General features: G+C 54.5%; 1 protein-coding gene across 1 annotated transcript; it reads left to right on the top strand.

Annotated features, from left to right (window-relative positions):
- The first annotated feature begins 3,514 nt into the window (after positions 1 to 3,514).
- EIF2B2 (eukaryotic translation initiation factor 2B subunit beta) lies at positions 3,515 to 9,878 on the top strand. Its single transcript, XM_075151529.1, has 8 exons — positions 3,515 to 3,841; positions 4,547 to 4,667; positions 5,228 to 5,376; positions 6,155 to 6,318; positions 6,602 to 6,697; positions 7,591 to 7,728; positions 8,427 to 8,493; positions 9,412 to 9,878. Exons 1-8 carry the CDS (start codon positions 3,601 to 3,603, stop codon positions 9,567 to 9,569), a joined length of 1,134 nt encoding a protein of 377 aa, XP_075007630.1. The 5' UTR covers positions 3,515 to 3,600; the 3' UTR covers positions 9,570 to 9,878.
- The last annotated feature ends 405 nt before the right edge of the window (positions 9,879 to 10,283 follow it).

The following is a 10,283-nucleotide window of genomic DNA, read 5'->3' as shown; positions in this document are numbered from 1 at the left end:
ATGCAGAAAACACTGGTTTGGGCTCCCTCAGCCCTTCAGCAGATTCACTCCTGCCTCTTCACAGCTCTCCTCCACATCTGCGGCTGTAAGAGCTTTGGGCTTGAGTCGTCCCCTCCGTTTTTGCCTCAGGTCTTTGAGCGTGGACTTTCCAAAGAGCAGTCATGTCACAGCAAAGATACCTTTGGTGCGTCTTTCTCCTTAGACTGTGCTTCGTGTTCCCCCCACTCCCACGCACCATGCCATCCTTAACTCAGTCACTCGTGCTCAGCGAGTGGCTTAGGCACCCAGCAATGACCCTACGCTGCTTCTTCCCGTGTCACCCACCCAGTCTTCACAGTCCATGCTGTGCTGACAGCCTGCCCTGTTGTTCCTGATGGGCTGTGGCTCCGCTGGCTCTTGCCTGCTGGCTCCTTCCCTTTGCCTGCGCTGAGCGTAAGCAGCTCACTTTGCTTACCCGGGTGTTGCAGATGAGTCCAATTACTAGAGTTCAGCAAACTCTGATTCCCCTCCCTGGCATTTCATCCAGCCCACTTATCCGCCGAGAGTTTCTAATCCAAACAGCCTCCCAGCACACGATGTTCCAGTGCTCCCAGGCTCTACCCAGCCTCCATCCTGCCTTCTCCTCCCTCACACGAGCACTTGGGAGATGACATTCAGCCCCCGGGGATGCAGAATTCACCGGATGGAGGGGAAGCAGTGTCTCCAGCAGCCATGCCTTACGGTATAGAGCAGGCCGCTGTCCTGGGCAGGCTGGCAGCTCTCCGAGACGAGTGAGATTTCAGCAGGCCCAGAAAACGTGCTGCCTTGCTCGGCTGGCCAGCTCATCCCCTGCTCAGCTCTTCTGCCCACAGCACCAGCACCGTCTACACTCGTGTCAGCCTCCTCGCTTGCTCGTGCACCAGCTGGGAAGCCGCAGTGGCCAACTCTGCCCCAGGGGACCTGGGTACACCCGGAGGAGGGTGTGTTGTGCATGAGGCAGCTGCCTGTGGCCACAGCACAAGAGGGGGATCCCGCTCCAGAACACCTGGCAGCTGTGGACCACCAGGTGAGTCTCCTTCCAGCTGCCCAGGGATGCACACACGCACCCTCACCGCACTGCCTCTGCCACAGTGGCCAGCACAGCTGGCAAGGCAGCAAGATTTTAGCCAACCACACCAGGACACCAACTTCCCCACTTGCCCCACGCTCCCTGCACTGCCCTTGCTGCCGCTCCTCTTCCCCACTCCCTCCTTTTCAGTCCTCCTGGGCACTCCTTGCCTAACTCACTGGGTCCTGGTGGCAGCTGCTGGCTAATGACAACCAGATGTCTCGTAACTGCGGTCCCTCTGAGCACCCAGAGCCCGCGGTTTGCCTTTCAGCTCTCCAGAGAGCCGCAGGTTCTGGCTCAGCTCAGCTACGCGGGGCTGATAGCTCCTGAAATCCCCATTCAGAGGCTTTCATTCATGAAATACAAGGCAGCAGACCAAGCACAGGACTCTGCCCCTCAAGGGACACCGCTGGCTGTCTTTGGCTGGCTGTGGCAGCAGTGCCCGGCGGAAAGTGCTGTAGGGAATAGGGCAGGAACAGCGCGAGCAGGGAAAAACTTCTGCAGCCTGGCAAGGCGCTGAGAAGAAACTGCTCTGCAATAGTTACTGGGACCAGAGCAGGGAATGTAAACAGCCCAGCATCCACACGGAGGTCATAACCTCAGAGTCCGGTTTCCCTTCCTCTTCTCCCTCCTGCCTAATCTCCAAGAGCTGCTCTGTTTACTAGTGAGATAAGTAAACAAATAAAGGAAAGCTCCGAAGCAATGTTGGTTTTTTTTTTTTTGGCCAATTCACTGCGTGCCCCGGTCCCAGGGTGCATGCGTGGGAGCGGTCTCCACACACCATGGCAGCCGGCACACAGCAACGCACGGGGACGGCCAGCGGCAGAGGCAGGCAGCCGATGGGAGCGGGCAGCCCTCCCTTGCCTTGCCTGCAACGCAACTGCAAGGAGGGGCAAAAGGGGGAACTGCCTTACCCTGTGCAAACGTGGAGCCGGGCAGGCCCTGCCCCAGGGAGCCTCCAATTTACACAAGATGGAAGAAAACAGACACCTAAAGCTAGGGAGAAGGGGGAGAGAAGGCAGCGGGGAACAAGGATGTGCCCGGTAAGCACAGTGGGGCCCAGCACAGCTGAGCCAACAACAGGGCAAACCCTGTTACCCTCTACTGACTCTCTCCAGGGGCAAAGGATGAGACAAGCTCATCAAGGAGGGAAACTGACTTCCAGCCAGGGCAGTACCACTCCCCAAGCACATCCACGCAAACCCAGACACATGGCCTTTCTCCAGGTGTTCGAGGGATGCAGTGAGCTTCCTTCCCCAGGCTGGCAGATGCTCTGGCTTCCAGGAACACAGGGGCACTTGGGGAAGCGGCAGGGAGAGGGGTGGAAGGACCCTCAGCCCAGCCCAGGCTTTGGGTGAGAAATCATTTGCAATACATCCTCAAGACCCAGCGCATAAACTGTTGGTATCTTGCTGGGGACCCAACAGTCCCTGGATGGCAGCTGGCTGTAGGGCAAGACCTAAGAGAATCAGACAAGCGCGAAAAAGATGCGACGAGCGCCCAAGGCCCTACAGGCCCCGGCAGGAAGCGCCTGCTGAAAGCTTCCAGCATAAACGAGTTTGCTTTGGATTCCTAATCTAAAACAACAGGACACAGAGCAGAGCCACGGAGTAAAGCAGCGCCGCAATGAGAATTACACCGTGGCTCCTGCCTGCTCCCTGGACACAGAGCTCCAGGAACTAGACACAAAGGAGCTACATTCCTGCCTTATCCAGGGCCGGTTCTGGCTCTGCCAGCAAGAACAATTGGACTGCCAGGAACTGCGCCTTTCCCACCCCATTTGCTTTGGCTCTTTGCGTCTAGCACACCGCACGGTCCAAAGTAAATCCCTGCATAGGGGCTCTCCCTGCTGCTGGGCAGGCCCGGCTCCCTCCCTCCTGCCCTGCGGTACAGAGGCTGCGTTCCCTCGCGCAGGCCCTCCCTGACGCCGGCCCGCAGCGCTCCCCTCCACAGAGGCGTCAGCAGCAGCGTGCGGGCCAGGCGCTTCCCCATGCGGAGGTAACCCTGCTGCTCCGTCCGTGCCGGCCAGCACGGCGCCAGCGGGAGGGACGCGGCCAGCACGCACCTCCCGAGCCGTGCCGGGGAGCGTCACGTCGGGCCCGGCGCCCCTCCCGAGGGAGGCCGCCCGCGCCTCCCGCTCACCCGGCTCCAACACCTTCGTACCCCCACCAGACCTCGGCCCCGGCACCCGGGCCCGCAGCGAGGCCCGGCCACCGCCGCCCCTCCGGGCCCGGCCCGCCGCCGACCCACAAGCCCCCGCGCGGCGGGCAGCGTCCTGCGCGGCAAGTGGGGTCAAGGGTCACCGCCCGTCTCCCGGGTTACGAGAGAGCCGAGCCGAGCCGAGCCGAGCCGAGCCGAGCCGAGCCGAGCCCCGCCCCGCCCCGCCCCGCCCCGCCCCGCCCCGCCCCGCGCGGCCCCCACTAGCTCCTGCGAGCCGCAGCCCACCCGCCGGCCGCACTTTTCATTGGCCGCGCCGCCGCCGGGGGGTGGGAGCACTTCGGTAGCCTCCGCCAATGGAGAAGCGGGAGGGCGGAAGTGGAAGCGGTGCGTGCAAGTGCGGAGCCGGGCCGGGCCGGAGCGTCGCCGCCGCCATGCCGGGCGCCGCCGAGCGCGGCTCGGAGCTGTCGGAGCAGATCGAGGCCTTCGTGGCCCGGCTGCGGGGCGGCGGGGAGCGGCCGCGCTCCGAGGACACGGCGCGGCAGACGCTGTCGCTGCTGCGGAAGATCATCGCGCACGGGCGATGGAGCCGGGCCGGTGAGGGCCGGGCGGCGGCGGGCGGGCGCAGCGCTTCTCCCGGGCGCCTGCGCCTCCCCCTGGCGCCGGGAGCAAGGCGGTGGCAGGGCCCGGCGGCGGGGGGAGCTGTGGGAGGGCAGCGGCGGGGGCCCTTGAGGCCGCCGGGCCGCGCTGCTGCTGGGCCCGGCGCTCCGGTCGCGGCCGTCGGGTGCGGAGGGAGCAGCAAGGCCGGGGCAGGCCCGGCGCTGTGCCGCTGGCGCTGCGGCTCGGGGGAGCCGGGAGCCTCGCTAGCAGCTGCCGGCGGGCCTGGGCGCCCAGTACTTGTCCTGCCGCACCTCGGCCCTCTGCAGTCTGCTGCGCTTATCGGTGTCCTCGGGTGAGGAGCTGCACCCGCCTCCCCTGCTGCAGCCGCACTCTTCCCTCAGTGGTGTCGGTCCGAGCGGCGGCCGTTCCAGCAGCAGATGGCTTCCCCTGTCACTAAACTTACTGCTCGTGGTCTTCCATAAGTTTCGAGTCTGCGTTGCGTCCAAGTGATTCATACTACGGAAAACCCTGTGGAACCAGCTGCTCTGCAGGTGGCTTTCTGCTCTCGTCTCCGTACCTTTTCTCAGCGTGGCGTTACCCGCGCCAGAGCCAGCCTACGGCTGTTGCGGGGCGGACACGTTGGTTTGATGCTTGCGTGGGTTCACTCTGGGCAGCGATAACCAAGGCCCTCCCTCTTTTCAGGGGAGCTCATGGATCTGATCCGGACAGAGGGACAGAGGATGACTGCAGCCCAGCCGTCTGAGACGACCGTGGGCAACATGGTGCGGCGAGTGCTGAAGGTCATTCGGGAGGAGTACGGCAGGTGAAGCGCCCCTCTCTCGCTGCCTGGCCCCTCCTACGAGCACAGAACAGCCTCCCATGCGGTGTGTTCTGCTGCGTCTATGAGACCCCTTTAGTTTCCATCACCCCCTTTTCCCACCTCTCCTATAGAGGGATTCAGCGAGTTTAACATCAAAGGAAACCTGTCGTTTTCAGCGTAGCTGATGACATTTCCTCTAGTGAAACTCCACTTGGCATATGTGTTATGGGTGTGTGAGAACAGTCCGTGTCCTGACTTCGGGCTGTTCTCTCCTTGTGTTCCCAGGAGGGTCCATCCCACTGGAGCAGTAGCCTTGAGCCTGCTCCCCATCTGTGGGCTGCAGCATTTGCACACGACTTAGGAAGGCGCTTCCTGGCAGAGCTTCGGATGTCTTTCTGCCAGAGACAGCTAGGGAAACTCTTTGGCATGGCCTGGCATGCCTCCTGCGTGTGGTTTTCCCTCCTCTCTGTTGACATCCAGGTGTGCTGCACTGTGGGACGGTACTCAGCCTGGCTGCGCCCCTGCGCTCTCTCCCAAGGCTGAAAGGCTGCTTCTCTCCGCAGGCTTCACGGGCACAGTGAGGAAAGCGACCAGCAAGAATCCCTGCACAAACTCCTGACTTCCGGAGGACTGAGCGAGGATTTCAGCACCCCTTATCCTCCCCTCAGAGCTAATGTTATTGAAGCTATTAACGAGCTGCTAATAGAGCTAGGTACGGATGGGTATGAACTGCCTCATGAGTGGAGCTGCTTATGGGAAGGGACTGATACTTCCCCCTCCTCTTAGGTGGAAAGAAAACAGCAAGGATCTGGGAAGCTTAATCTGAAGGAACTAAGGAACTGAAGTCCTGCTGCTCCCAGGACTTGGTTTAAGTCCTCTTTGGCTTACAGGGAGATGGGTGGGACATTGTGGGGGAACAGTATGGGGGGCTACTGGCCTGTGCTCTTGGTCTTCTGGGAAGTCTTGAGTTGAGTCCTCTGAAGAAGAGTATAAAAAATATGCCAAGGTTGGACTTAGTCCCTGTGCACATATAACCTGACCCTTGTGCAGAAGGCACTGTGATGCATTTTTCTTTTTCTGCGATCTTGTGACAGATCAGGCACCCGACTCTCCTTCTGAGGCCCAGGTTGCCCTGCCTCTCCTTTCCACATGGCTCTACAGCTATTGAGCTGTAAAACCACTGAATTTCTGTCACTAGTTGTTGTGTGGGCATGGTGGTTATCTAGAGCAGTGCTGACCAATCCACTCCCCTCATGATGGAGTTTTCAATACAACTATTTCTATGAGTAGTTAAGGAGCATGGGGCATTCAAGGGCCAGCTTCCTGGTCCCTCTCCACTGGTAAAAAGAACGGGGAGAAAAGCTGCTCCTGCTCTTCCAGTGTTCATAGCATCACTTTAGTAAAAAATGATCTTGTTGGAGGACAGCCCAGGCAGCACAAGTGTTGCTTTTCCTGGCTGCTTTTCCACCCATGGCTTCCTTCTGTTACAGAGGGCACCACTGATAACATTGCTATGCAGGCGCTGGAGCACATCCACTCCAACGAGGTGATCATGACCATTGGCTACTCGCGCACTGTTGAGGCCTTCCTGAAGGAAGCTGCCCGCAAGCGGAAGTTCCAGGTCATTGTGGCGGAGTGCGCACCGTTCTGCCAGGTGAGGCCCGGCCTGGCTGTCTTCTCCAGGCGCCGCGCTGTCCCGCGTGTTCTTACTGAACTCTTGTCTCTGGAGGCAAGCTGAACGTTACAGAAGTTCCTCTGCAGTTGAGAGACTGAGGACAGCTCGTTATCCTACTCTGTGTCCTTCAGTCGGAGGGCTGTATTTGTGCTCCATCGCTTGGTATTTTTGCAGTTCAGACAAGAATTGAGTGCTAATATCTCTGCAACTGCACTGCAGGAGCTATGTCCCAGGAGACCAATTGGATTCTCCCTCTTTTTAGGGTCACGAAATGGCTGTCCGACTATCTAAAGAGAACATTGAAACTACTGTCATGAGTGATGCAGCTATTTTTGCTGTCATGTCACGAGTCAACAAGGTAAGGAGGGCTCCACTGGAGGAGGGAGTACACGGCAGATTGGGTGCTTAGGCCTCCCAAACCAGCAGCAGGTTCCAGCAGTGATGGATACGTTTCTTCACTGAAGATTCAAAATTGTAATAGTCCCTACTTACAGCTGGGGTGAAGATTCAGTGTGGAACCCCAAGTCAGTATGATGACTAACTGCACAGTGATAGGTTTTTCTGCCTTAGCGGCTAACAGGCAGAACAGTTACAAGAAGCCAAGCTAGGAGAGCCTCAAAGGATCAACCTCAGTTTTTAAAGAAGATGGAACAAAAAGCAGCATTCCAAAGGGGAGAAAGTCCCCTTGCCTGGTACACAAGATGAGTAGTGAAGGGAATCACCAAGGTGTGTTTTTCGAACAGACCTGTTCTGTACTTTTATAGAGATGAAGACTTGGTACTCCAAACTAAAAAAAAAAAAAAAAAAAAAAAAGGTACTTGTAACATTATAAAATCCAGCCACATCACTTCTTATTTCAAGCTGCTTTACATTATTCCCATTTTACAGCAAGGGAATTGTTGCAGCCAGCAGTCAAGTTACTTGTACAAAGCTTACTTTGCAGGCTTGTAGAACAATAGGGAACACAGCCTGGTTTTTGCTTGATGTTCCCTGCAGTAGAACATATATTTGTCCTCTGTGCTGGCCTCACCATGCCAGAGTCATGCTCTTGTTAGAGAGGAACATCTCGGTGCAGAGCCAGTGCCAGATGAAACGGATCAGGCATCCAGCTGCCCTGTAACTCCAGCCTTTGGCTGGCTGGCTGTTCTGACAAACTCCTCCTCCAGCTCATCCGGCAAGGTCCGAGCCAGGAAGCGTTCCTTCCCCAGTTTGCCGTGGAACATGCTATCTAATGCTGATTTGCCTTTTAAGGTCATCATTGGTACAAAGACAATCCTGGCCAACGGCGCCCTGATTGCTGTGAGTGGGACTCACACTCTGGCACTGGCAGCTAAACACCACTCCACTCCGCTCATCGTGTGTGCCCCCATGTTCAAGCTTTCGCCGCAGGTAAGTACAGCAGCTCTTCAGGACTGCACCTGCTCTACACGGAGATGGGGTGATTCTATGCTTGTGGAAGCTTAGGGTGGAGAGCACCACCTGTCCCAAGGTGAGGTTGGTAAGTGAGCCATCTCCCCCATCTAGCACTGTTACTTCAGATAGGAGATCCTCACCCAAATCTGGCACACCTCAGAATCTCCTTGAAGCGCCCTCCTCTGCCACGTGTGCTGAGTAAGCAGCGCATTGGGTATAAGGATGTAGACCACTGCCTACTAGAGACTGACATCACCGTACTTACTTTTCTTCAACCACAGCGGATTTCAATCCTTAGTGTTGAAAGACCCTGTGTACTGACAGAGGAGATCGATGGAGGTGCTCTAAACTGTTTCTTACACTCAGTGCTTTTTCAGTATTGTCAGATGAATTTGTAGACTGAGGAAGTCACTTCTCTGCTCCAGTTCCCTAGGCTTGGCAGAAGGGCAGCTATGTCATAGAAGGCTCTAAAAGCTCTGAGGAAAAACCTTTCACCTGTAGATGTTTCAGAGGTTCTAGGCACAGGCACTATGTAATTATTGTAAACAGATGTAGTATCACCTGGCAAGTTGTCTTCCTTTGCTTTAGTTCCTTCCAGCACCCAGGATCTGTTTTCACTAGGATAATGAGGCACTCTGTTTTTTCCTGACCTTCCTGTACTCTTTCTCATTCAGTTCCCTAACGAAGAAGATTCATTCCACAAGTTTGTGTCACCACAGGAAGTGCTGCCATTCACAGAAGGTACTGGTTCTTCTTTATACAGGCTGGTCAAGCTGGTTCAGGCTATAATTTTTAAATTTTTTTTAACAGGTCACATAAAATTTAAACGTAAGACTGTCCTGTAACCCAAGACAGAAAATCCTTTCCTATTGTCTTAAGCAGAAGAAAGTGCTGGGAACCATCCTATTTTATACATAACTTTCTATTACAGAAAGTACAGAAGAACGATTTCCTCTGAACACTTATCTTTGCACTTTTGCTTCTGCTCTGAAATAGTCAGTGTTTTATTACAGGATTGTGATAATGGTGCCAGGCAGGTGGCAGTTTCCTGTGGGACAGGGCAGATGCCCAGCACCGAGGGCAGCTTCCTTTCCTTCCTACAACTCATGTTAACTTCTTGAAACTTCGTTATGTGATCCACTTGTTGAAACCCAGTATCTCTGCAATGGGCTTCCCACACAAGCACCATCTCTAGAAAGGCATCAGCTCCCAAGCCCATTTTGAGATAGCAAAGTCTCTTTCAAAGCCCCGTTTCTATGCGACGGAGACTTTTGAAATGAAGATACCAGGCTTGGCACAGGTTTTTGGTTTTGGCTTTCTGAGCTTTTCTTTAAATAATAACTTTGGCAGCATCAAGATTCTTGTATTCTAATTACATACTAGCAGTTTTTTTGGCAATTAGTAAATCTACATTGGAGGGGATCTGGGGTTTTTATCAGTAAAAACTTCCAAATGAGAGTGCTGCCATTCATCCAAGATTGCTGTATACCTGTCATTCAATGACATCAGTGAGGAAGTTGGAAAGTATTCAGGATGTTCCGGTACTGACTTCAGGGTGGCATGTGCATAGCCAGTTTCTTCAGGGGCTCAGGGAGATGAGCAGAAAGCTAAATGTACTTTGAGTTGCTTTGTCTCATATTGCTGCTATTCACTTTACAGGGGAGATCCTTGCAAAGATCAACGTTCACTGCCCAGTGTTTGACTACGTCCCTCCAGAGCTCATTACTCTCTTCATTTCTAACATTGGGGGTAATGCACCTTCCTACATCTACCGCCTCATGAGTGAGCTCTACCATCCAGATGACTATGAACTCTAATGCCATGAAGCACGTCACTCTCCAGACTCTTCCTATCTTTCTCTTTAGAAAGATACAACAGCTAATTAAAGCGTAAGTTGCAAAGATGGGTTGCTGGATCTTGCTCAGCAAAGTCTTTCCTACCCAAAAGCAACAGAAGGCAGAGCTATTGTACAGGTATTGATTTCTGTGCTGTGTTAGAAGCCATGTGGAGCTGCTAACCCACTTTGATTTTGAAACAGCAAGGCATATGTGTAACTCTCTGGGGCAGCTAAGGTGTTACTTCAAACTATGCTGCAATAAAGGCTGTTTACAGTGATCTCATTTTAAGCATGTTTTCCATATACAGTTATTTTGTTTCTTTAACTAGCAGGAGTTTTACCAGTGTAGCGAGTTGCCTGCAGCTATGATGCAGTGTAGCAGGCTTTAAGGTGTGCTTTCACATATTAATGTGATAGGAATCCACTGGCAATTGTCTTCAAAACGGATTTTTTTGGTAGAATTTTCTGACAATTTTTGTGAGGGGCAGCATGGAACATCCTAGAAATCTCAGGCTCTTGTAGGTCAGTCAGATCACTTTTCCTTAGTCCCTTTTATCAATGTATGGCAATACACCACACCACAGTTAAGGCATCAAATGAAAGTACTTTCCACTCGTTTTGCTTTTGATTCAGCTGATATCAATATCTCTCCGATTTGGTTTTAAGTTGGATGTCTGTGATTAAACGAAGATGT

The sequence above is a fragment of the Calonectris borealis genome, chromosome 5 (assembly GCF_964195595.1).
Source record: "Calonectris borealis chromosome 5, bCalBor7.hap1.2, whole genome shotgun sequence".
Taxonomy (NCBI): Eukaryota; Metazoa; Chordata; class Aves; order Procellariiformes; family Procellariidae; genus Calonectris; species Calonectris borealis.
Note: the sequence above shows the minus strand (reverse complement) of the source record. Positions and strands in the feature narration are given on the sequence as shown.